The sequence below is a fragment of the Meles meles genome, chromosome 1 (assembly GCF_922984935.1).
Source record: "Meles meles chromosome 1, mMelMel3.1 paternal haplotype, whole genome shotgun sequence".
NCBI classification, from domain to species: Eukaryota; Metazoa; Chordata; class Mammalia; order Carnivora; family Mustelidae; genus Meles; species Meles meles.
In genome coordinates this window covers 181,623,225-181,646,497 of record NC_060066.1, presented here as the reverse complement: position 1 = coordinate 181,646,497, position 23,273 = coordinate 181,623,225, and the positions used below count along the sequence as shown (strand labels likewise).

The 23,273-nt window shown below is 50.9% G+C and overlaps 3 protein-coding genes across 8 annotated transcripts in view; 1 reads left to right on the top strand and 2 right to left on the bottom strand.

The window, feature by feature from the left end:
• Window positions 1-3,147: 3,147 nt before the first annotated feature.
• Window positions 3,148-12,669, bottom strand: HECTD3 (HECT domain E3 ubiquitin protein ligase 3). 2 transcript variants are annotated; one of them, XM_046011833.1, is made up of 21 exons: window positions 11,205-12,669; window positions 10,862-11,022; window positions 10,515-10,607; window positions 10,300-10,435; window positions 9,947-10,062; window positions 9,747-9,860; window positions 9,517-9,599; window positions 8,940-9,105; window positions 8,640-8,721; window positions 7,794-7,943; window positions 7,598-7,650; window positions 7,367-7,431; window positions 7,104-7,207; window positions 6,720-6,839; window positions 6,519-6,608; window positions 5,333-5,539; window positions 4,928-5,057; window positions 4,764-4,838; window positions 4,559-4,640; window positions 4,383-4,454; window positions 3,148-4,203 (listed from the first exon to the last, which is right to left on the bottom strand). In XM_046011833.1, the coding sequence occupies exons 1-21, from the start codon at window positions 11,571-11,573 to the stop codon at window positions 4,119-4,121; spliced, it is 2,553 nt and encodes an 850-aa protein (XP_045867789.1). In that variant the 5' UTR covers window positions 11,574-12,669; the 3' UTR covers window positions 3,148-4,118. The 2 variants fall into 2 exon arrangements, with proteins under 2 accessions (XP_045867789.1, XP_045867788.1); XM_046011832.1 differs by having other exon boundaries at window positions 7,794-7,976; window positions 11,205-12,668.
• An 830-nt stretch (window positions 12,670-13,499) lies between these two features.
• UROD (uroporphyrinogen decarboxylase) lies at window positions 13,500-17,203 on the top strand. Of its 4 annotated transcripts, none has more exons than XM_046011836.1 (10): window positions 13,505-13,690; window positions 14,606-14,718; window positions 14,839-14,918; window positions 14,995-15,057; window positions 15,272-15,469; window positions 15,591-15,752; window positions 16,123-16,260; window positions 16,410-16,510; window positions 16,592-16,658; window positions 16,963-17,203. In XM_046011836.1, the coding sequence occupies exons 1-10, from the start codon at window positions 13,683-13,685 to the stop codon at window positions 17,122-17,124; spliced, it is 1,092 nt and encodes a 363-aa protein (XP_045867792.1). In that variant the 5' UTR covers window positions 13,505-13,682; the 3' UTR covers window positions 17,125-17,203. The 4 variants fall into 4 exon arrangements, with proteins under 4 accessions (XP_045867798.1, XP_045867792.1, XP_045867794.1 ...); XM_046011835.1 differs by lacking the exon at window positions 13,505-13,690 and adding an exon at window positions 13,857-13,992; XM_046011842.1 differs by lacking the exon at window positions 14,839-14,918 and having other exon boundaries at window positions 13,500-13,690.
• An 865-nt stretch (window positions 17,204-18,068) lies between these two features.
• The window catches only part of ZSWIM5 (zinc finger SWIM-type containing 5), a 214,023-nt gene continuing 208,818 nt past the window's right edge, over window positions 18,069-23,273 (bottom strand). For both annotated transcript variants that reach the window (XM_046023252.1, XM_046023261.1), the window contains exons 12-14: window positions 22,174-22,337; window positions 21,613-21,694; window positions 18,069-20,897 (exon numbers count right to left, since the gene is read on the bottom strand). In XM_046023252.1, the coding sequence (XP_045879208.1) occupies window positions 20,035-20,897; window positions 21,613-21,694; window positions 22,174-22,337 (1,109 nt within the window). In that variant the 3' untranslated portion in view covers window positions 18,069-20,034. The remainder of the gene's footprint in view (window positions 20,898-21,612; window positions 21,695-22,173; window positions 22,338-23,273) is intronic.

Sequence of the window (23,273 nt, the reverse complement as noted above, 5' to 3'; positions counted from 1 at the left end):
GATTTCATTTTTTAATATAATTTTTTGGGAGAATTCTTTTTTTTAAAGATTTTATTTATTGAGAGAGCGCACAAGTGGAGGGATGGGCAGAGGGAGAGGGAGAAGCAGACTCCCCGCTGAGCAGAGATTCTCCACCACCACTACACACACACCCCCCACCGACAGGGGGCGTGATCCCAGGACCTGGGGATCATGACCTGAGCCAAAGGCAGATTTAACCGACTAAGCCACTGAGGCACCTCTTTTTGAGGATTTCTTACATATACAAATTTAGCAGAAAATTATAAGTATGTGAAAAGATAACATTTCAAATCAACAGTAAAAGGGTAGATGCTTCAGAAAAGGAAGCCATGTTGGCCATGTTGGCTATGGCCAACAGCTAGTATGTGGAAAAACCAGGATATGAATACGGGCAGCTAGCTCTCCAGAATGGGCTCTTTTATTTTTTTTAAGATTTTATTTACTTTTTTGACAGAGAGATCACAAGTAGACAGAGAGGCAGGAAGGCAGAGGGGGGAGCAGGCTCCCCGCAGAGCAGAGAGCCCAATGCAGGGCTGGATCCCAGTACCCTAGGATTATGACCTGAGCCGCAGGCAGAGGCTTAACCCACTGAGTCAACCAGGCACCCCCAAGATGTGCTCTTAACAAGTATACTATAGTGCCTTCTCGTGGTATACATCCAATATATGGTTTCTTTCATAAGGATCTTGAATTCATAAAGAATTAAAAATTTTGTACATTAGGAAAGAACATACATGAAGTTAAGGGCAAAGAACACACAGGGAAAACCAAGGTATTATAACACCTGACATGACAAAGGCATTCATTTACAGGACTTAATACTTTAGCTACCAAGACAGCAGGCTTTGGCACTGGCAGACAACCATCCAAATCCTAGCTTCATTATTTATTGACAACTTGCGTGACACCGGGCAAGTTATTTAATTCATTTTTGCTCTAAGTTTCTCTTCTGGAAATGGGGACAATAAGAGTATTTAATTCATAGAGCTAAGAAATAAAACAAAGATAACAGATGTACAGCTGTTAGCACTGTGCCTTGCTGTGCGTATTACTTTAGTACTGTGCAGAGATTGTTATAAATCAGTAAGAAAAGTATAATAACACCAATAGACAAAAACACAAAAAGAGCAGTTCGTAAAAAAGAAAAACAATTGCTCAGTAAATAATCAAAGCAGTGCAAATTAAGGTAACAATCACCATTCTTCAACATATTAAATTATCAAAAATATTTTTAAGTGTTAATGCCAGAGGGTGGTCAGAGTTTAGGAAATGGACACTAATGGGAACAAAATTGATACTTCCTGGTAATTTGACAGTTTGATGGTGAGTTTAGGATGTTATTCTAAGGAAATAATCAAATAGATATAAAAGGATATATGCATGAGGATGTTTATTATAATAGTTATAGTTTTCAATATAAAAAAATTTATAGACAACCTTAATGTTCATCTATAGAGGCGGCTTTTCTTTTCTTTTTTTTTTTTAACTAAGCTCTGTGCCCAACGTGGGGCTTGAACTCATGACCCTGCAGGCTGAGCCAGTCAGGCGCCCCAGTGGAGGGTTTTAAATGAGTACAAGTTATGAAAACTTAAAACGTAACAAAATGCAGCCAATATAAATAATAGTTACAATGAGTATTCCCCTTGTCCCAGTGACCATCATTTCCTGCTTGGATTACTCCCTGCTTCCAAGCTCTCCTCAACTCATTCTCTACACAAATGCCAAAGGCAAATCTAATCATGTCAATCCCTTGCTTGGCCCCCTCATGGCTGGTCCATGTAAAATCCTAAAACAAGCCTCAAAGGCTCGAATCTCTTCTCTCTCTTCCCGTTACGTCCGGTAACACAGGACTCAATGTGCTCCTTCGCTGGACTTTGTGCCCAGTCATTCTCCCTGATTCAGCATTCCACTGAGCCCCGTGGGTTAGTATCACCCTGCTCTGTCTTCTAACAATACCTTTCGCTACTTCTTTGGAGCTCTTACATAAAGGCTATTACATGTTGTTTATGCAATTATTTGTTTAATATACTGTTTCCTCTTGCATTAGAGTTTAAATTCCAAGAAAGCAAAAATTATCTGTTTAGCCAATATTTTCCCCATTGTACTTAGTACAGTGCCTGACATAGGTGTTTGATGTGTTTACTGAACGGATGGATGAAAAGCAAGCTACAAAATACAATATGAGCCCAGTTTGGTACAAGAGGGACCAAAGACTTAAGTGGCCAGTACTAGACACAGAAATAGATTACTTCCAGCAGCTGCATGCTGGCCAGGCTCTTCCCTGAGAACAGAAGGGGAATGCCCTCTCTGCAGGGCAGGCTGCACAAGAGGGCGGGAGCTTGCTGGGAAGAGCAGAGCTGATAGGAGTGGTGGCCTCTGGGGCTCCTATTCTTCCAGCTCCCTGGGCAAGAGGCTGCTGGAAGAGGAAACTATGTCTTCCATGGACCACCCAAGGCACAAGCACTGGGGAGCCACAAGATGAGGGCTGCCTGGAAGGCTCAGCTGGGGTGTCAGACTTAGAGTTATGGGGAGATAGGCCTTGGCACGGCTCAAGGCCAAGGCAGGGTAGCATCAGGACTCGCCTTAGAGGGCAGCGTGGAGAAGCCTTGGGAGAGGAAGTGCCACTTCACTTGAAACTGATGTTGACTCTTTTGGCTTGGGGAGGGGGCTGGTCTCTATGGTCAGGAAATTTCTCATTGGGTACTTGTTCTTAAAGATGCCTTTTAGCTGTCTGGTAACTGGAGGCAGTGTCAGGTGTGGATGGGTGGCTATGCTGCTGCCTCTTTTGTCAAAAATTTGACTTGTCTGGTTTATCAGCCATCTCAAGGCTTTGTCTTTTACGATGTCCAGTTCTTCTGCCCACCTGGTTCCTGAAGGTGGGGTCCCATCCTCCAAATCACCACACCCATCCCAGAAGATGCCAGGCCAGGATCTGTGCAGCCACCCCCCCTCCTTCCCATAGTAGCACCCTTAGTTCCCTGCTCAGCTTCAGATATAATGTTTGTCACTTTGTAGACCCACCACTCCCATGTGACACACAATCTCCCTGGCTTCCAGCCCAGTTCCCCGAAGTCTTAGAAGAACCTTCCCTCCAACCCTCAGTAGCCCAATAAACACATTCTGAAGGAGTGAATACATCCATTTATTAAACTTTCCCATGTGCAAGACCTTCTTTGATGGAGTGTCATGGAGGCCCTTGAAGGAGGACTGGGGCAGAGACTTGTGGTTAAGACTTAAGAGCAGGTTTAAAGTCTAGGCTTTGAGTTGGGTGAAAGGGAGCTACTGCAGATTTCAGAGAGGACATAACTGGCTTTAACCTTGCACCATCTTGGGGCTGACACAGCAGATGGGAAATCAGGTGATGCATAAGTGTTGGAAATGGTGTGATGGTGGGGGTAGTAAAGATGTAACGTGGAGATGTAGGCTCTAAAGATGTAGGCTCTGAGCCAGGGAAGGTGGTAGAACCTTCAGTTAAGATTGGGTTGGAGGAAGGGCAGAGCTCACACTTTGGGTATAGAGGGAGAGGAGGAAAAGACAGCTCAGCTGCTGCTTCTTTCTTGGGTCAGGTGTCCAAAAAAGGATGGCCATTACTCCCTATCTATGCGATGCCTTGTCTGGGGAGGAGCCTCCACTACCCTCCAGAGGTTTTAGCTTTGGGTCCTGGCTGACGCCAGAGAAAAATAAGGAGGAAAAAAGGAGGAGCCAAAACAAAAAAACAAAAAAATCCCAACAACCAAAAAAAACCCTGAAGTAAACTCCATGGGGGTGGGGAGCTAGAAGGCCCCCTTCAAGTAGCTCAGGCCTGGCAGCTTGTGCTGGGCTTGCGGGAAGACTCCCTCCCACAGACGCGAACTAACTCGGGAAGCAAGCCCAAGCTCGCGGAGGGGCTGTGGGTGTGCGGGGCTGGGCCACCAGGGTCAATCAACCGCCCCCACTGCAACCAGACACAGGGGCGTGCTGTCTTTCCAAGCGTGTGGGCTCAGGTCAGGAGCATAGATCCCAGCCTGGCCACCGGCTGTGTCTTCACCCCGCGCGCCGCCTAGTGGGACCCGCGCAGGCGCAGTCCTGCTGGCCCGAGGCTGCCCCCTGGCGCCGCCTCACTCTTCCCAAGGGCTCATGTCGGTGTCAATAGCCACGCAGTTGTACGCGGCATAGCGGAGCTTCTCCTCGCACACCTTGGCACTGAGGGAGACAGGACCGCAGTTGGCGCCAGGGGCACCGCAAGGGCCAATGTACGGGGCCCTATGGGCGCCGGGGCCCCAGTTCGTGCACTTCATGACTCGTTGTCTTCCTCCATCCTAGGGTGACGCCCCTTCCCTGCTCCCCACTCTGTAGGCTCCCCCCGCGCCCAGCAGACCCACCTGGCGTAGTGTGGTAGGAAGAGGGTGCTGGAACACGTGGAAGACTCCGGCAGTGCGTCTGTGGTTTCGTAGCTGGGGACAGGCCACAGATTAGGAAGAACTGTAGGGACACGCGGTGGGGACACAGCCCCAGTCCCTTCGGAAAGCAAGCCCCGCCCTGCTCGGGCCACACTCACCCCAGTTTGTCCGGGTAGATGTAGATCCGCGCAGGCAGCCGGCTGCGGCCAGTGACAAAGCGCAGGAAGCGGCTCCGATCCTCTGCATGGAGAAGGACGTCAGAGTCCACACTGATGTCGGGGGAGGCTCTATGACTCCTACCCTGCCTCGGTATCCCGCAGGTGGAATCCGAACCCGGGCACCACGCTCTCCTCCGCCACTCACCGTTGGTGAAATTGTTCAGCGCCTCCCAGAAGTACTGCACCCGAGTGTCAGATGGCTCGAAGTCCTCAAACCGGGCTGGGGACCAGGTCAGAAATCGAGCTTAGGTCCCGACCTGCCTCGTCCATAAGCCCCCTGCCCCCACACTGCAGGACACCCATACTCACTGAGCTTGCGCAGAGCGTCCACAGTGACCTCTGGGTCCCCGCACACTTTCTTCTCCAGTTCCTGCCAGGTCAGCAAGTCCAGCACAGCCTGCGGCACCACCTTCAGCAGCCCCGCCTGCATGGCTGCCACCTGGGGAGGGAAGGAGAGGCCTGGCTAAGGAAGAGGGTCCAACTCCCAAGTCAGTGTGTGGTGGGGTACTTGGCCTCCACTCACAGAGATCGTGGGGGTATGATCTCTGTTCAGCACTGTGGGCCATCTCTGAACCCCAGTGATAAGCAGGAACATGGGGCAGAGGAATGGTGGGGGCCAGAGTTCTTGCGACTGGGTACTGGGGGCCTATCAGGCTGGGCTCTGCCTGTTAGGAGCTGCACAAAGCTCTTGTTCTGCTGGCCTCTGGATGGTACCTGCTCCTTGCTCTCTTCTAGCCGGGTCTTCTGCACCAGTTGGATGAAGCGGGAACGGTCCTCATATCCCACCACGATGCCTGCACCCCCGGGGATCAACTCTACTACTTGCTGGTCACTCAATACGGTGGTGAATGTTAGCTCCTTTCCAAATTTGAACTCAAATGTCTCTTTGTCCATTCCTTCCATCACTTCCAAGAGCTTCACCTGGCAGTCGGAGAGAGGGAACGAGGTCGGCCTTTCATTGTGGAGTCCTTGTTTTCTCTCAAGATGCTCACAGGGAAATAGGAGAGGCAGCTAGACAAGGCAGTCCCCATGCAGCCAATGAGGGCAATGTGGGGGTTGGTACAAGGACTATGAAAGCATCAAGACAACACCTCGCCAATCTTGGCTGCCAGAGAAGATGTCCTGGAAGAAATGGCATCTAAGCTGAGACCTAAATGATGGCTGGGAATTTGCGTGGCCACAAGGAATTCAGGAAAGAGAACATGAAAAAAGGTAGAAAGAGCAAAAGGCCTGTGGAATCTGTTTGGCTGGAGCCAAGTGGCCAGAGACACAGAGGTCACATAAGGCTTGTCAGGTTCTGCATTTTATGCTAAGCCTGGGGCAGAGCCACTGAAGGATTTAAACAGGGGGAAGAAATGAATTACTCTGGCTGCGGGAATCAGATGGGTTAAGAACGGAGACAGGAACACTAGGTTTGCAGTCAGTGGTTGTGTCACAGGGGAAGGTGGCCTGAAGCAGGAGGACAGTAGTGAGATGGAAGAAGTAGACAGATGCCAGAGGGAGATGTGATAGAAAGTAGGAGGTAAGGGAGAATGAGAAGTGGCAGGTGGCACTGAGGGCCCTGGCATGGGGAAGGGGTGGACAGTGGTGCCATTTGGAGACAGGAGCCCTGGAGGGCAGTAGAGCGGGGCAGTGAGGAGGACTAGGCTGAGGCAGAAGTGCCATCTTGGGGCAGACGTCCAGCAGGCAGGTGCACATAAGGGTCCAAGCTTAGGAAAGAAGCTGGAGATGGAGGTAAGGATTTGGGGGCCGCCAGAATAAAGACAGTAGTTGAAGCCATGGGAATAGAAGGAATCAGCGAAGGAGCATGTGTGAGGTTAGAGAAGGTTCAGGACACCCTCAAGGAACAGCGACGCTCAGGGGCTGTGCAGAGGAAACACTGGGTCCAGGCCCTACTTACCAGCACGGAGTCCACAGCTGGGAAATCCTTGCTCCAGCTCACCTCCTCCCCAGACAGCTGCTTCCACACAAAACCGGGCAGAGCCAGGACCTATGGGACAAATACCATTGTATCCTCATCTTGGGCTGCCCAGGTTTAGCTGGCCCTTCTTCCTTCCAGGGGCCAGGCTGATCCAATGGAGGCACAGATTTGGCTACTCACCAGGAACTCCTTACCCCGCAGGGCAGCCCCCATCAGCTGTCCGATCCACTCGTATTTGGCAAAATCTCGGCAGGAGGGGTTGGGCACATACATGTCCCGGGCCTCCCCAGTGCCATTGCCCTGCTCCCAAGACAAGAGCTATTAGCATGGCATGGAATGGACCCTACTTTATTGCCCCAGACTCTCCAAAGACTTGCCTGCACACCATCCACCAGAGGCCCTGAGTTTTCCCTCTGATTATACAATGGCTCCTCCTTCCCTGTCTGCCCAGAGGTTGCCCTAGGCAACCTGGTCCCTCCTCTTGCCCCCTCTCTAGTTCAGCACCTGGGAGGTTTGCAGAGACGAACAGCAGAAACAACTGGAGAAGTAGGGATAGGAGATTACCTGGTTGGCTGTGCGCACAAAGAAGGGCAGAGGCACAGGGGTGTCTGCTGAGCTAGGGCACAACTCTTCTGACATGTCTGCCAGGCTATCCCGAAAACCACCCCCTGAAATGACACACAGATGCTCTCAGCTGGGGCATTCAAGAGCTCCAGCCCCCATAAAGAGGTAATAAACTGGTCCTCTATCTTGATTAGCTGTGACCTCAGAAGCCTCTACCACTCTACATAGGGCAGGACCCTCATTATCCTTCCTCAGGGCCTCACCTTGGTCAATGATGCCTTCTGCAATGAATTTACACTCCCACCACTGGTCATAGCGCATGGGCCACCTGTAAGAAGGGGTGGATCTTTGTTCCCATGCTGGGTTGGGGCTCAGGACATTTCACCAGCCAGGAATAGGGGCCACAGGAGTAATGACAAGGGGTTTTAGAGGCAGTGTGTGGGGATGTATAGTTTATGCGTGCCCAGTCCAAGTCCCTCACCCTCATGCCATACCTGTAGTCCAAGGGCTTTTCGTACTTGTCAGAGGGCTTGAGGCCTTCATAAACCTGGGGGCAGGGAAAGGGAAGGGAGCTGTAGGAACGTCTATGTCAAGATCTTGTCCCACTCTGGCCCAAAGGCCTTACTTAGGCCCAGCCCCCACCCCACCCTTTACTGACCCTCCCTTAGATCAACCCCAGGTGGTCCAGACCTGGGTGAAGACCGCATTCTTGCAGGCAGGGTCCCTTAAGGGGCAGGCACGGTGCTCCATGGCGAGGCGCCGGTTGATGTACAGGCGTGGCATGAAGCTGGGCTTGCTGCTTTCCGAGTCCCGCAGGCACTGGGCCACCAGGCCTGGCCTCTGGCGTGACAGCAGCAGGAATTGCTTCACTTGCTGATGAGGAGATGTGGCCAGAGCAAGACTGGCAGGCAGTCAGTGTCTGTCCAGGCTCTGGAAACTTCCTCTATGCCTGGACCTGATTCCTAACTCTAGTCCATGCCTAGTCCATCCCCAACACCCTCCCCTTCCTTGTTTTCAGTCCCTCCTTTGTCCAGCCACCTGGGGGAGCTTTCTAAACACACACCCCCTCCCCCCAAATCAAACCTGGTCATCACCTACTTAAAATCCTTCCAATGGCTCCAGGGACCTAGGACATAGTCCCTCCTTCACAGCCTGGCCCGTACTGCCCTCTACTATCAGGGCCTCCTATTTGCCTACCCAGTCTCATCCCCAAGTTATACACACATCTACCTGGGGTGCTGCTCTCGTCATCTTCGGCAGCTAATAACTCCCAGTACGCACCTTCCATGCAGCTTCCCTATCTATACTACTACTTCTCCTCCCCCAGTTCTTGTACATTTCACACACTATCTGGAGAATGGCATCCCAAACACTACATTTTAACGATCTGTGTCTGGCTTTCTTCCTACGTTCCTAGAGCCCAGCAAAGGTCCAAGCCTAGAGTAGCTTTTAGGAACCCTGTAGAAGAGAGAGCACTTGCATGAGCAGAAGGGAGGAGCCCACTGCTGACACCAATACTAGGCGGGCCAGGCTCACCTTAATCTCACTGAAGGTACCCAGCGTGTGGTCCCAGGCAGGTACCAGGTGGTGCAGGACACTGTCCAGGATCTTTATGAATCTGGGGTGAGTGGGTAAAGATAGTGCAACTAAAGAGGATGGCATGAATTTAAGACTCCCTCACTCCCCAACACACAAGGACAGGAGAAGGTGGGGCCCAGGGGCTGCTCAAAGTGGAACAGCTTACAGTATAGGGCCTGGGGAACCTCCTTCCTACTGACAAATGAGGCTCAGGATTAGGGGAAAGGAAGGGCTGGGCAGGCACAGGACCACAGCCACCTTTGCAGGAGAACAGCTCTGCGGTATAGAATTTCAGGGTCCGTGCCTTCCAGACGTGGGTATCGCACCAGACTGGTCGGCTGGAACAGGTCTGCATTCAACCCTAGTTCCCGCTGTCTAGACGACTTGATCTTGATCCCTCGAAGACGCACATCAATCCCATCATCTGGGGGAAGAAGTTACTTAGGGCACCTGCTGCCTCTTTGACCCTCAGACCTGAGGATGGCCCCTGAATGCTCAGGCTTTCAGAAACTTGGGACCTTTGAGACGATCTTCTACTTATCTGACTCTGATTATTATAATCTTTGCGGGTTTCTCCATCCCTCACTATACTGCAAGGCCTGAGGATCCCAACTCAGTTCCTCTTCCAGATGAGCCCAACCACCTCTGCAGCTTTAAGGCAGGCCTGCACCTGGTGCCTCCCATGTGGCTCAGGCCCAAAGCTTCACCTCCCAGAGATAGTTCAGCTATTCCCCTCATCCCAACTCCAAGCCCATTGCTTCTCCACACTCACTGCCAACTAGCCACTGTCTATACACTGGGGCTCCCTTTCCCTCCTTAGAGCCTGAAGCCCCACCTCGGCACTCGACGATGCGGATCTCGATGACTGGGAGGTGAACGGTCATGTCCTCCAGGACACACACATCCCCGATCAGGGTCCTGACGAGATGGATGAGAGGCACTCTGAGTACCCCTTGCCTTCAGGGACTGCTGGGCTCTCACTTGACCTTCTGCTTCCAAATGGGGCCAGGCCCCATTGCTAGGATCATGCCCCATTCTCCCTCCCAGACCAGCCTGTTCACTCACTCATCAATGCTCACGTCACTCAGCTTCTTCAGGTTGTCCCCTTCGCCCCCATAGATCACTACTCGCTTAGGCATAAAGTTGTCATCTGTGGTATCCACTGTGAGCAGTAGCTTCCTGAGTGGTCAGAGGATGCACATGGGTCTCTGTACATTTACAGGCACAGGGCCCGCCCACTCTGTCCTACCTCAGAGCCCACTCACTTGACAATGGTGCCCTTTTTCATAGTAAGCCGTACCCAGTGCTGGCACTGGGACCCATCGCTCTCCCAGTAGGTGTCTGCATTGCTGTCTGTCAGGCAGGACACATTGAACTCCTCCTGGGGAGGGGCAGAGAAGTGGAGACAGTGTTTACCCCACTCCCTGCACATGCAGGTGGCTTAAAAGCACAACTGGTATGTGGAAGTGTCTAGGCATTCCCACAGGACTTCCAAAATGGGGTGCTGGACTGAGTCTGGCCTGTGAGAATTCAGGTTTGGCCTTGGCCTAAAGGTGAGGGTTCTGGATTTAGCAAGAAATGACCTCTTGCTTGGGGTGGGAGGAGTCCCAGAACCCACCGTGTAGGAGGAAACGTCTATGCTCTCCACATACTGCTTCACGCTACCCAGGTTCTCATCCTCCTTGCCCAGGTGGTCGTACAAGAAGTGGATCAGGTCCTCGTCGCACTCGTAGGTCCACGTCGGGGGCACATAGCTAAGCAACCCCAAGTCCCTAATTAGGCCAGGCCCAGACCTGGAGATTCTTCCTCCCTATCCCACCCCAGCTCACTCACAGTAATCTCTGTACAGCTTCCGTGTATGCCTCGGCTGGCTGGGGCCTTGATCCAAGGCGATGAGAGTATGTCAGGTCCACCACCTGTTCCCATCTGCGGGCAGGAAGTAGGGGACGGGGAGACATCAGTGGGCAGCGGGGTACCCCCACGGAGCTTTCTCCCGAGCTCCATCTCCACCAGACTGGGCCTCCAGAAGCTCCACCCCATCTCCATTCAGGTCCCGCCCCTTCCTGCCTTTAACCCTGCCTTCACTCCCCATCCCACCTCCCGGGCCTGTGCCCGCTTAGTTCCCAACCCTTCGCGGCCGAGCCTTCCGGCAGCAAGCCCCGCCCTTTCAAGAGCAGGACCTGAGCACCGGTCGGTAGTCCACACCGAAGAGCTGCTGCTGCCGCTGGAGGTGGTCTGGAGTGTCGATGGGTACGAGGCGGGCCCCGCCCTCCGCCGGTCGGCACACCAGCAGCCAGCCTTCGTTCAGCCCGCAGTCGCCCAGGTGTTCTGCCAGCTGCTCCTGCCGGGACGCGCAAGACGGAGACAGCCGTCTGGGAACTGCCCAGCGCCCAGCCCAGCCCAGCCCAAGGCAAAGGACACGGAACGCAGTGCTCCCTCAAGATGGGGGATGGGAAGGAAACGGCCTGGGGCTGCCCTGGCGCTAGGGGTCTTCCGCGGGGCCCAGGGCAGGCCAGGGAGTACCTTGGTCAGCTTCACCCAGAGCCCCTGGCCGTTGCACAGTTCCTCGCCGGTAGTTCGCACGCAGGCGCCGCGCCGGAGCTCAATGCTGTCTCGGGCCGCACGGAGGGGCCCGGAGCCGGTACCAGGGGCGGAGCCCGCCGCTCCCACACGCAGCCCCAGGCCCTCCGCTTCCCACACGGGCAGCAACACGCGCGACGGACCCGCCGGGTCCTTGTAAAGCTTGTAGAGCACCTCGCGAGGCACGAAGGCCAGCGCCGCCGGCAGTGGCCGTCCAGCGCGGAGACTCTGCGCTGCCTCTGCCAGGAAGCGCACGCGGCCCAGCAACTGCCGCGGGGACTCTAGAGCCGCGCCCGGGCCTGGGCCTGCCATGGTGAAGTGGCAAAGGAGAGCCCAGGGGCGGCGGTGCGGCTCCCGGAGCCGCAGCCGCGAAGGCTGACCAAGCTTCCCACCACGCTCGGCCCCGCCTTCGGCCAGCCTTCGCCGTAAGTTCTGGACTAAGGGCACCTAGCGCGCCTGCCGTATTTCCCTGTGTACTCAGATACTTAAACTTATTACAAACCAATGTGCCTCGTACTGAGCCAACCAGACCCAAGTTCAGTTGTCTTTACCTGATCCATCTCTCTGTTTGTCCTACCTAGGCTGGATCATTGGAACAGACATTTTTCTGGTTCTCTGGCCCGTTTTTGCTTTTCCACCCCGACGCGTCACACTACAACGAGAAGACTCTTTAAAAATCTAATAGACATCCTCTTAGCTCCTCATCCTAGGGGCAGTATTGCTAAAATATTTGGGAGAATAATCCCCTCCTCAGCCCTACCGCTGATAGGAGTCTTGAGTCGTTCAGGGTTCATCCTGGTGGTTACTCCTAATCCTAGGACATTGGTGATCATTATCCAGTTTCTCCCAGTAATTCTGAACCAGATGAGAGGAAAGGTCCAATGTGGGAAGATAGGTCCAAAGTGGGTAGATAGGATGGAGGCAAAAAAAAAAAAAAAAAATGGACAGGAGCTGTTGGCGAAGTATAAGGAAACTTTGTCTCCCACCCTCGCTGGCAAACAGTTTTAAAATAAGTTTTTTTGAGATATAATTCACATTCCATATAAGTCACCCATTTAAAATGTACAGTGGTTTTTTATGTATTTTTTAAATTGTGGTAAAATAAGTGTAAATTTGCTGAGTTAACCACTTTAAGAGTACGATTACCTATTTCCAAAACTTTTTCATCATTCCAAACAGCAGGGCTTTCTCTTTAAGCATTAACTCCTCATGGCCTGCTCGATAAACTCTAATCTACTTTCTGCCTCTATGAATTAGCCTATTCTAGATATTTCATAAATGGAACCATGTAATATTTTCCTTTTGGGTCTGTCTTATTTCACTTAGAATAATATTGCAACAATATCATAGCATGAATAGAACTTAATTTCTTTTTATGGGTGGACTAATACTCTGTTTTATGTATACACTACATATTGTTTATCCATTCATCTGTTATGGACATTTGGATGGAAACTTTGTTTTGATTTAGTTTTCAAATAAAGTTATCAAGAAAGAAATAATATATGATCGCGTGTAATTTTGATGGTTTTCCTTTTATTTTCTCCTTAGGAAGCTGGGAACATAGTGCCCCTCTTCCCTTCTCTCCAAGCTATTTGTATGCTACCGTGCTACTACAGAATAAAACGGACAAGTGACTCTCATAAGGGCTTGCATGACCTGGACTCTGAAGACACCTCTAGCCTCTTTAATTCCAGCAGATGGGTCTTCTGGGTCCCACAATAGCCATTTGTTCGTTCGTGGTTTTTTTTGTTTGTTTGTTTGTTTGTGGTTTTTGTTTTGTTTTTGTTTTTTGCCATTTGTTCTTTGCCTCTTCTCTTTGCACCTGCTGTTTCCTCTATTTGGAACACCCCTACTGCTTTCCCCAGTTACAGGAAGAGCCCTTGCTAGCTACTTCTAGTTTTTTCCTCTTGAAACATTTATTATTATGATTGCTGATCCACCAGTCTGTAGCTCCTTAAAGGAAAGGGCTGTCTTGGTGACCACTGTTAACTTCTGCATCTACTATAGTGCCTGCCTCTTAGTAGGTAATATAAATATATATTTTAAAAAGCCTTATTCTAAGGAGAGAGAGATACCGCACTGTGCCTGCACACACTTGAGTTCCGGGGAGCGGCAGAGGGAGAGAATCCCAAGCCGACTCCCAGAGGAGTGTGCGGTCCCACCGAGGACTCAGGCTCAGGACCAATGATATCATGACCTGAGCCGAAATCACAAGCCGCACACTTAACCAATTGAGCCACCCCGGTGTCCCGGTAACGTAAATATTTAACTATTTCATTTCCCTGTAGAGCTTGATTCTTTAATTCACTGTGTGCCTGGTCGCTAGGCCTAAGATTGTTAGAATCATGGAGCATGGGAATAAAAGTGAGTCTCGGCTGAAACTCTCGGATTTCCAGGCCATCAGAGAGGAGATTCCTGATGCCACGGTAAGGAGTAGTTATTTGCGGAGTTCTTGGCTGTGGGGAGGGTAGGAGAGGGGTGGGGGGGCGTTTGTTGCTGCGACTCTACAGCGGATTTTACGGTGAAGAAAGGTAGTCGGGGTCCTACCGGCAGCACCTGGGGCAGCCCCGGAGCTAATACCAGTGTCTGATCATGTGACTTTCAACATGGCGGCGGCCCTGGCTCCCTCCAGGAAGGGGTGGAGCCTGATCTCAGACTCCGGTTGAGGTTACAGTGGGGACTGTGCTCGCAGTTCCCCAAGGCTTATCATGGAGGCGAACGGGTTGGGGTGAGTTCTCTGCACCACTTGGTATGGCCCGCGTGGTTTCTGACCTGACTCTTCCAACTCGGGAATCTATCCCTATAACCCTCTTTCCCGACCTTGGAGAGTTCCCAACCCGATTCCTGTCTCTGGAATCCTTAATCCTCTACACATGGATTCCTGAGACTCATTTAGGGGATGCCTCCAGGATTTTCTAATCCTCAGTTAGGATCCGTATTTTGGGACCGTCTTCTCTGACTTCTCAGTGTACCCTAGCCTGGGGATCCACCAGCTTCCGAACCAGCCAACTGGTAGCCCTGTTCCTGAGATTTTCTGGTCCAAAGACCCTGATCAGTTCCTACTGGGCTTTCATTACGCCCTTCCCCCAGTTTCTCCAGTGGCTTTGAGCTTGGGGGAGTTGGGGCTGTGCGGAAGATAGAGGCCCCAGCGCGGGCCCTTCTAGTCTTGTGCACCATCTGATAGGCAAAGAAGAGGTGGAACGGGCGGGGAGACACATCTTAGGAACTGGCTGGAGAAGGCAGATAGTGGTGTCAGAATGAATCCGCCTTAAGAACCCGGGCCTTTCCCAACCCTTGGTCAAGCTTACTGACACCTACCCCCACCCCCTCCTGATCTCCAGATCCCAGGGTTTTCCAGAGCTGAAGAATGACACGTTCCTGCGAGCAGCCTGGGGGGAAGACACAGACTACACTCCTGTTTGGTGCATGCGGCAGGCAGGCCGCTATTTACCAGGTGAGGGTCAGGGCCCAGGAATCCAAGTGAAACTCTGGAGAGTGAAAAGATTTTGAGGGGCAAGGGAGGGATCCAGAGGTTCCTTAGGGTTGGGCCCAGCTTTCCCTCTTCTGTCTGCAGAGTTTAGGGAAACTCGGGCTGCCCAGGACTTTTTCAGCACCTGTCGTTCCCCAGAGACCTGCTGTGAACTGACTTTGCAGGTGAGGCCTCTATGAAAAAGGGAGGTATTTATGCCCTCAGCTTGCCTCCTAGTAACCTGTCTTCTGTTCCCTACAGCCACTGCGTCGCTTCCCTCTGGATGCTGCCATCATCTTCTCTGACATCCTTGTTGTACCCCAGGTACCTGTTCAAACCTGATGGGTAAGAAAGGGTAAAGGTAGTCAAGGCCCAAGATAAGCACTTATCTTCACTGGACAGAGGGAAAAACTTGGGCTGAAAGAGATGGAGTTTGACCAAGTTTCATTCTCCTTTTCTTCCTTCTTGGCATGGGCTGAACAGAGCCTTTTCTCTTAGAGTTATGGGTAGGAAATCCAGGTATTTTCTTCCTCGCCAGGCACTGGGCATGGAGGTGACTATGGTGCCTGGCAAAGGGCCCAGCTTCCCAGAGCCATTAAGAGAAGAACGGGACTTAGAACGTCTCCGGGATCCAGCCACAGTGACCTCCGAGCTGGGCTATGTGTTCCAGGCCATCACCCTTACCCGAAAACAGCTGGCTGGGCGTGTGCCGCTGATTGGCTTTGCTGGTGCCCCGGTAATGTGGAACAAGGCAGGGACTTGGGCATGGGGAAATCATTCTGGTGGGTCTGGTGTAGACAAGGGAAGTATCAGTCTGACTTCTACACCTATGACATTCTCTTTGTATCCTTTTGCAGTGGACTCTGATGACATACATGATTGAGGGTGGCGGCTCAAGCACCATGGCTCAGGCCAAGCGTTGGCTTTACCAGAAACCACAGGCTAGTCACCAGCTGCTTCGCATCCTCACTGATGCTCTGGTCCCATATCTGGTGGGACAAGTGGCTGCTGGTGCCCAGGTGGGTTCTGAGGGAGAGGAATAGGCTTGGGGTCTAGAAGAGTGAGAAGCAGTACGATTCCATACACCTGAGAGGGTAGGTGTCATAATGCCCAGCAGGAAAGAGGCTTGGCCTATGATGATCTGACTGGAGCACCTAGGTCCAAACTTGTCATTGACATTGGCAGTGCTATATGCATTCAAAGACCAAAGCTAGCACTGGTATGTGGAGAAAGCAGAATTTTTTGAATGGAACTGCATTTACAGGCTTAGGCAGTATGAGGGTCTGAAGTTACTCAGGAGAAATTGAGACACGTTGTGTGTGTGGGGTCTGAGATACTTTGTGTGTTATGTATTTGTCTTCACCATCCCTTCCTCCCCTCCAACTGTAGGCATTGCAGCTCTTTGAGTCCCATGCAGGGCATCTTGGCCCACAGCTCTTCAGTAAGTTTGCACTGCCTTACATCCGTGATGTGGCCAAGCAGGTGAAGGCCAGGCTGCAGGAGGCAGGCCTGGCACCAGTGCCCATGGTAAGGATGGGGATGGAGTAAGTGAAGGTGGGCCTGTGGAATGTTCAGGGACTGAAGTGACCACTGGAGGGCAGCAGAGACGCAGCCAAGATAAGTTAGTGGGCAAAGGCAGGTCTTTTGTTGCCTCAGAGATCTGTCCTTTCCCTCAGATCATCTTTGCTAAAGATGGACATTTTGCCCTGGAAGAGCTGGCCCACGCTGGCTACGAGGTGGTTGGGCTTGACTGGACAGTGGCCCCAAAGAAAGCCCGGTGAGTGATAGAGGAGGTGGTGGAGAGGGAGCAGCTGCCACATGAGCAGTCACCAGGACATGGCACTGACTTTGCTTTCAGGGAACGTGTGGGGAAGACGGTGACCTTGCAGGGCAACCTGGACCCCTGTGCTCTGTATGCATCTAAGGTAACCAGGGTCCCTATGTGTGTGTGTATATATACTCCCATGGCTATGAACATGGTTGTATTACTGTGTGTGTCTTTATTGTATGTTTGTCCCACTGTACGTATCATGTGAGCTCTAGGAAAGCAGGAATTTCTTTTTATAGTTGTCTGGCCCATACTAAGCATCCAGTAAACTGTTTTGAATTAATGACTGAATGAATAACACGGAGTAGAAGCATGCCTATGTGCTGTGTCATGGTTGTGCATAGGGAGTATAGGGGCTTGCTGGCCCTGTTGGTGTAGTCAGTGCCCTGTTGGTCCTCCAGGAGGAGATCGGACGGCTGGTGCAGCAGATGCTGGATGACTTTGGGCTGCAGCGCTACATTGCCAACCTGGGGCATGGACTTTACCCTGACATGGACCCAGAACACGTGGGGGCCTTTGTGGATGCTGTGCATAGACACTCACGTCTGCTTCGACAGAATTGAGCACACACCTTTTCTCTCAACTACCACTAACAAGGATGATTGTTTCCAGGAGAATAAAAGTTCCAGAGGTGGAGTCTAACATACTGTTTCATTTGTGAAAGATCTTTGCTCTTATCCTCAGTTCCTTCTTAGCCTCTGCTTCTTCCCTGGGGCCCCTTTCTGCATCTTCTCGAAGTCTTAGGAGCTCAGATATCAGTGAATATGTTCTGTAGGACCCAATGTGCAAGGCCCTCGCTACCATTTTCTCTCACCTCTCCGAGCCTGAGGGCTACGTAGAGTTGGGTAAAGCTTCCTAGCAGCTGAAGCTATGACATTTGCAGAGTAATGGGGTCCCCACAGCATACGAGGCCAAATTGACAGAGCTTTGTGTCTGGGGATGGAAGGGGGGTGTAGATCAGAGAGGGACACAGAAATTGCTAGAATATTTTACAGAATCCCCTTGAGGAAGATGGAATCTAGGTGAGCAGGGAGAAGCTGAGAGGACTTCAGCTTTGACACCAAAAGATAGTGGGGGCAGGGGGTGTGGATATAAAGACTCAGGGCTAGGATGCTTAGGAGTAGAGACAGACTTGCATCTTTGAGGGGAGAAGGCCTTTGAAGCCAAAAGGCCCTATTGCACTCAGGGTTGCTATGCATTCTTTTCTGAGTATACCCTCCAATTTTCTCAGGACCTTGGTGTTTCTGCCCATCATGGTGGTACCTACTTCGTGGGACAAGATCTGAAGTGCCTGTGAGCTCTGGAGAGGGGTGTAGTGTGGCAGGAAATTCTTCATTTGCCATTCCACATCTCCTTAGACCACTAGGGACCCACTGTACTAGAGGCGCAACCAATTTCTTGTCTAGGGCAATGCAGAAGAGAAAGAAGGGCCCCATTTATTGAGAGAACACAATTCTGATTTTAGAAAAATGATATTTTCTGTGATCCATGATTTATTCATAGAAAAGCGTTGTGAGTTCACACACTTGCTAAAAAACGGCAATTGTGATACAGAAATGGGAGTGGCTTGCTTCTTTCTTTCTAACCAACCTACTGGGCTGAGAGGTTGTAGGGGCCCGTGGCTGGATAGTAAGACTTAAGTAGCCATAGACATCAAAAACGACTTACTGGTTAGTGTGGAGGGGTGAAAAAAAGTGACATTTTGTCAAAGAAAAACAAAGCAGACAGGTCCTTAGTTCACACTCTAGCTATACCACCCCTTCCCTATCACACCCCACCCCCCACTTCGGAACTAAAACATGAAACAGTAAACACCAAGACACTGGCATCCAGATGACTCTTCTGAAAGCCCATGCTACCTCCTATAACAATTCCAGGCTGAGCACAGGGGTCAGAAAGGTAGCAGGAATAGGATACACTGTGGAGGTCAGCTAGGGCTAAGACAGGCATTGCCTACTAGGGGTAGAAACTACTCAGAAAGGGAAAGGCCAAATGCATTCCAGCCCCAGCCTCCAAAACAGTGACCAGTGGGCAGGCAGAGGAAGCTTGAGGTAGAAAGGCAAGGGAAGAAAGCAAGTGCAGGGCAAGAAGAGAACTGGAGCTGAAAGAGTCACTCTTAGGGCAGATGGAGACTAGTGCTTAGGAGCTTGCTGAGAAAGTGGTGAGTAAGGGAGGCAAAGAGATGGGGAACGTGTTCAGCGGCTGAGAGAGATAAGGAATGGGGAAGAGAGATCTGGCAAAAAAAAGAAGGGACACATTCATGCAAATTCTGAAACAAATTCACACATACTTACATGTCAAAATATCCAGTTACACATACAAAGACAGATCAAAGGAGAGCAAGCATACACACACACAAACATGTTCATACACATGCATCTGTGTGCGCCCCCCACTGAACATGCATTGACAGGCACACACACACAGGTATGTGTGCGTACATGTTCACAAATGTGTATACCCTCACACATAACTCACAGTCCAGCACACAGACATGTACTGACACACAGACCCGACAAACACACATAAGTACATGTGCAAGACAGGTATGCACAGAGACACACGTACTTAGCCATACAGACATATACACACATACATAGTTTTAGATAAAACCAGACACTCTCTAACACAAAGGTGACCAGAGTAGATGAATGTTAATGAGCTCAGTGGCCTCCCAGACCTTCACCCTCCCCCTGCGCTTACTTCTCAGGAGCTCAACAGGTTCCTAGAGAGGCTGTGTGTGGCAGGAATGAGAGTTTCACTGTCCTTGTGGCTTCATGAGGCAAGAGTCTAAGTCCAGTCCTGGCCCTGGCCCTCTCCCACCACTGGGCTATATAGATGCCCTGTGTCTGCAGGCTGGGGTTTCTGCATAGACTAAACCTGGAATTTATTCTAACCGGTCATTGTATTCCCCACCACCCCCACTCTTCCACTGCAAACTGTATATATTCTGCAAGGGAAACCTGAGAAATGGTTGTGTCTCCTCAGAAAACAAGCCTATCTTCCCACCCACAGCTACTTCAAGTACCCATCAAATTAGAACCAGAATTATAAATAGTTACAACTTTACAGTGTAATTGGCAACACATATACTATAGTATTTACAGTACCATAAATGCTTCTGTTTCTCTGGTTAAGCGATCCCTGAGACGGAACAGTGTTCTGTGTTTGCCAAGGGAGAGTGGGCCAATGCCCAGGACACGCAGGATATAGGGGCGTGAGGTGGCATGTTGTGGGGTTTCTGATCGATCTGCAGGGCCCAGCTCCTTCAGGAACAGTGGGCTGTAGTGAGAACTTTGCCAAGGAAGGCATATTGGCTAGAGTTGGACTCTCCCATGCTTAGCCCTGTGGTGCTTTGGCTTCAGCCACAGGTGATCAGAGTCCTCTCAGGGTGGACGAATGTTTCAGTGTCCTTGGCCTGACCTGTGGTACTTGGGAGCCCAGGCTGCCCCGGCAGTGAGTTGTCTGCTTTCTCAGCCAAAGCGCTCTCGAACCAGCAGCATCAGCTTCTTCTTGCCCTTGTAGATTTGTTTGAGGTTGTCGATGAACTGGGCAAACTGCAGGTGGCCGTCCTGGGGCAGCAGGAAGGTCTCCCGAGCCTTGCTCAGAAACTCGATGAACTCTCCGTAGTGGCGAGGGCTGATGTGTGTTAGGCGTGAGTGTGTAGTGTTGATATAGGCATTGATGGTGGCATCCAGCAACTGGCGCAGCGGAGCTTTGTCTGTGGACATGAGCTTTCCAGAGCTGCGGCGGCCTGGGATGCCTGCCAGGCCGGGGGCAGTCACTGTACAGCGCCGCAAGATGTCTGAAAGCACTGTGGCGCAGTGCACACTCTTCACCACCAGGGGGATGAGAGCTGCCAGCTCGTTCTTGCCCAGAGAGTGGCTGAGGGCACACGCCCAGAGCACATCATTGATGGCTGGATGGGTATCCTGGTTGTAGGCCAGGTTGAGATGGCTCATGGCCAGGGAGGCCAATTTGAAGGCACGTAGCGGGTAGCCACGGAGCTCCATGTAGCGGGCAATGGTGAACAGTTGTGAATGTGTCATGCCGCCGGTAGCAGCATCAATGGCGATCTGGTAGGCTGCCTCAAAGGCGATGTGGTCTTTCTCACAGAGTGTAAGGGCTGACAGGGCACAGCTCTGGGGATCCTTCATGGCACACTGTAGGGCCAGCGTGCGAGCACAGCTAGCCAGCTCCTCCCGCTGTGGATAGTCAAGACTGAGGCGCAGGATAGTGGTGTGGGATACAGCTGTGGCAGCCACAATGCTAGTAGCCTCGGTGGGGGTGAAGAGTGTGTACCAGCTCTGCAAAATGCTCACCAGGGCTCGCACACCTGTCAGGGAGAGGCTGAGCTCAGCCGTGGCCATCCGGGTCCTGATCCAGGTCACCCAGATGACCCCTTGGGGAGTCAGAACTTGGCCTGCAGAGATGAGTTCTCCCTCCTCCTCAGCAGCCTTGAGATGATCTGAGGCAAACCAAGGAGCATCCCACATGGCCAGACCATGTTTGGGGTCTTTTCCTTCCCCTTCCTTCCCCATGTCAGAGGGCCGAAAATTTCTGCAGGTGCTCTTAGCCCCTCACAAGGATGGAGCAGCAGAGCCTGTGGTAGTCACAGATCTGCCTGGGGGTTCTAACTGAAGTGGGACCTCTCAGGGTAGAGTCTCATGCTGGGACTTTGGGTTTTAGTTGGGGTCCTGAGACTCCAAGTTGTTTGGGGGTTTTTCAGAAGCACAGGCAGGGACTGGGACCAAACCACTGGGCCAACTACTTCCCAAGGGTGCACTTGTATACTGGTGGCTGAAAATCCAATCCCTCAAATATGTCTCTGATTGGAGGGTCAAAGTGCTGCTGACATCAGGGTATGGTCCAAGCAGTGAGGGCAGAGCTTGGGCTAGGTAAATAAAGGCCATCTTTCCCATCAGCAGCCCCATCCTTTCCCAGGCCATCAGTAAAAGGAATATGAGAGCTCTAAGGATTCACTGTCTTGTTCCAAGAGTAAGGCCTAAGAACTCCTTTCCCTGGGGATTAGAGGGAAATGGGAGACTCACCCACTTCTGTAGCACATGTCACCAACCACCGCACCATCTCCCGGCGCCTCCAGTTAAGAGTTGATAAGGTCATCCTCATCACCTGAGCAAAAAAGAGGCATTTCCACTTGGCTAAGTGTAACTGTAGGACTTCTACATCCCCACATCCCCTTAGTGTCTATTGGTGCTTTAAACAGCCATCTCTGATAAGTACATACAGGTTTGTTTAATTTCTGCCCACCCCTCCCACCAATCAGATAGAAGACTTCTCTGATGACCTGTAATGAAATCCTTGCTGTTACACCTTATTATTGACTTGACTTGGGAGGAATGGGGGGGGGGGGGTGGAGAGAAAATGGGGACTTGATGGAGCCTAAAGCTACATTGCTTCTGGCCTTAACTTCAAAATGGAGCTCAATTTGGAGATCCTTGCCTAGAAGCCTAGTCTAAAAGTTGTGTTCTGGGGACACAGAAAGAACCGGGCTTGGCTGGTTCATGCCCAGTGCCTCTGGGATCTTATCTTCTACCGATGATCACTATGCCAGAAGCCTAAAGCAGGGATAACTTATTCCTCTTCCATACCTGTAACCCCAGCTCCAGGGCCACGTTGAGCAGGGTGCTGTCAGTACTACTATCTGTGGGAGTGGCAATCTTGAATGCATCTTGGGCCAGTTTGAAGATGAGGGAGGAAGAATGGATGTGCTTCTGTATTGCTTCGAGAATTGTTCGGAGCCTCAGAGTATCCCCTATAGGTGCAGAGAGAAGGGACAGTGACAGGTCTTTAAAGTCTCCCTGAATAGTCTACTGATCACATAGATACTGGCTGAACTGGCTGCAATCAATTCACTGAATAGTTCTGAATGCTACCATTCCCTTTTGGGTAGACAAGCTCTATCTCCACTAAACCCAATGAAGACTGCTTTGTTCACTAGGCATCCACATGAATTCACTTCTCACCACCTGTTCATCTGCCTCTATTCTTCACCTTCCCCTTGACTCCTTAAGTGCCAGAAATAATTTTTATGAACACCTGACTTTTGAAAGTTACTTATACAGGACACAGGAAGCCACATTATCATCAAAAAAGTATGCTAATCCCATTGCCTCTCACTGCAGCTCCCTATGCTGTACCTTTCATCCCTGTGATGTGTTCATTCTGTAACTGGAGGCCTGTACCTCCCATTCCCCTCTACCCATTTTGCTCATCCCCTTACTTCCCTACCCTCTGGCAACCACCAGTTTGTTTTCTGTATTTATAGGTCTGTTTCTGCTTTTTGTTTATTCATTTGTTGTTTAGATTCCACATATAAGTGAAATCATACAGTAGATTTTTGTTTGTACAGATTTTAAATTTTACATAAAATCTTTAATTCTTAAGGTGAATAATGTATGAGCCACAAACTAGGATGTTTTATGGGAGCAGATTAAAAGTATGTGCAACATGTGGAATGCTTAAAAAAAAAAAGCATTTAGAAAATGGTGATTTTTGTATATTAACCGTGTATCCTGCAACCTTGATCAAGTTACTTATCCTGGTTTTTTTTGTTGTTGATTCTTTGGGGTTTCCTACATAGATAATCATCTGAATTGCCAGCAAAGGCAGTTTTATTTCTTCTTTCCTAGACTATACACGTTTTATCTCTTTCTTGTCTTACTGCATTTGCTAGGGCTTCCAGTAAAAT

Excerpts from the sequence above, each read along its gene's own strand:
- UROD (XM_046011835.1), top strand. The coding sequence starts at position 13,973 with ATGGAGGCGAACGGGTTGGG. Across the intron at positions 13,993-14,605 it reads ATGGAGGCGAACGGGTTGGG|ATCCCAGGGTTTTCCAGAGC; the intron begins GTGAGTTCTCTG and ends CCTGATCTCCAG. Across the intron at positions 15,470-15,590 it reads TTGGCTTTGCTGGTGCCCCG|TGGACTCTGATGACATACAT; the intron begins GTAATGTGGAAC and ends ATCCTTTTGCAG.
- HECTD3 (XM_046011832.1), bottom strand. The coding sequence starts at position 11,573 with ATGGCAGGCCCAGGCCCGGGCGCGGCTCTAGAGTCCCCGCGGCAGTTG. Across the intron at positions 10,608-10,861 it reads GACTACCGACCGGTGCTCAG|ATGGGAACAGGTGGTGGACC; the intron begins GTCCTGCTCTTG and ends TCCTGCCCGCAG. Across the intron at positions 5,058-5,332 it reads TAGAAGAGAGCAAGGAGCAG|GTGGCAGCCATGCAGGCGGG; the intron begins GTACCATCCAGA and ends TTCCCTCCCCAG.